Below are 1274 nucleotides of genomic sequence, written 5' to 3'. Positions count from 1 at the left end.
TATATATATATATATATATATATATATATACACACACACACACACACATACATACATACATATAGCATCAAAATTAATTAAAAAAATAATAATAATTATTGTTATTGATAAAAATTCTAAAATTTAGTTTCACACAAATCAGGAAGGAAGTCATTTGAAGATCTTTTATTTCTGGTTTTGTAACTGTTGATCTGTAGCATTTGGTTCCTTCCTGTGCAGAAATTCACACAGAAGTGCAGGTTAAAAACTATGAGAAGTTCTTAGAGGAATATACCACTCAGCTCCAGGGTATTGAAGAAGCATTGGACGACTCTGTGGGAGATGTATGGGACTTCACTCTGGACCCTATCGCTTTGAAGGTGTTGTGTCATGACTTACAGATTCATAACAGTGTTTATTTTTTCATTAATTGCTTTTATGCCATATCACTCTCCTTGCTCTGTCACACCAGCTCCTGCCGTATGAACAGTCCTCACTGTTGGAGCTCATCAAGACAGATAATAAGGTATGAGTATGAGATGTTGAACAGTTTGCTGTTTAAGATGCTGCAGTTTACATGTGATGTGAATACTGAATGAGAATTAGTTTATTATGAGTTTACCTGTTGCTCTTTTCTCTTCTTCTTCACCAGGTGCTTAATAAAGTTATCACAGTGTATGCAGCTCTTTGCTGTGAAGTTAAAAAGCTGAAATATGAGGTAAGTGAAAATGTATGACGAGACATGTATAATGTTTTCTGTTTCAAATAAATGCTGCTCTTTTGAACTTTCTGTTTATAAAAGAATCCTGAAAAAATGTATCCCGGTTTACAAAAAAATATTAAGCAGCACAACTATTTTCAATATTAATTATAATAATAATAATAAGAAGAAGAAATGTTTCTTAAGCATCAAATCAGCATATTAGAATGATTTCTGAAGGATCATGTGACACTGAAGACTGGAGTAATTATGCTGAAAATTCAGCTTTGCATGACAGGAATAAATTACATTTTAAAACATATTAAAGTAGAAAAAAGTTATTTTAAATATTAAAGGGGTCATATGATGCGATTTCAAGTTTTCCTTTCTCTTTGGAGTGTTACAAGCTGATTGTGAATCGATAAGATCCCTGAAGTTGCAAAGACTAAAGTCTCAAAACCAAAGAGATATTCTTTATCAAAGTTAAGACTCTGCCACGCCCCCCTAAAACGGCTCGTTCTAACACGCCCCCACATATCTACCTCACTATGTGGAAATATTAGCATAATGCCGCCCAAATGTGCACGCAAAGAAA

At 33.4% G+C, this 1274-nt stretch overlaps 1 protein-coding gene across 1 annotated transcript in view; it reads left to right on the top strand.

Annotated features, from left to right (window-relative positions):
* Nucleotides 1-1274, top strand: part of LOC107678984 (WASH complex subunit 7) — a 19301-nt gene that overhangs the window by 489 nt on the left and 17538 nt on the right. The window contains exons 2-4 of the mRNA XM_016474381.1: nt 220-359; nt 452-505; nt 632-697. Coding sequence (XP_016329867.1) covers nt 220-359; nt 452-505; nt 632-697 — 260 coding nt within the window. The remainder of the gene's footprint in view (nt 1-219; nt 360-451; nt 506-631; nt 698-1274) is intronic.

The sequence above is a fragment of the Sinocyclocheilus anshuiensis genome, unplaced genomic scaffold (genome assembly GCF_001515605.1).
Source record: "Sinocyclocheilus anshuiensis isolate Anshui unplaced genomic scaffold, SAMN03320099.WGS_v1.1 scaffold2044, whole genome shotgun sequence".
Taxonomy (NCBI): Eukaryota; Metazoa; Chordata; class Actinopteri; order Cypriniformes; family Cyprinidae; genus Sinocyclocheilus; species Sinocyclocheilus anshuiensis.
This window is presented reverse-complemented; position numbering and strand designations above follow the sequence as displayed.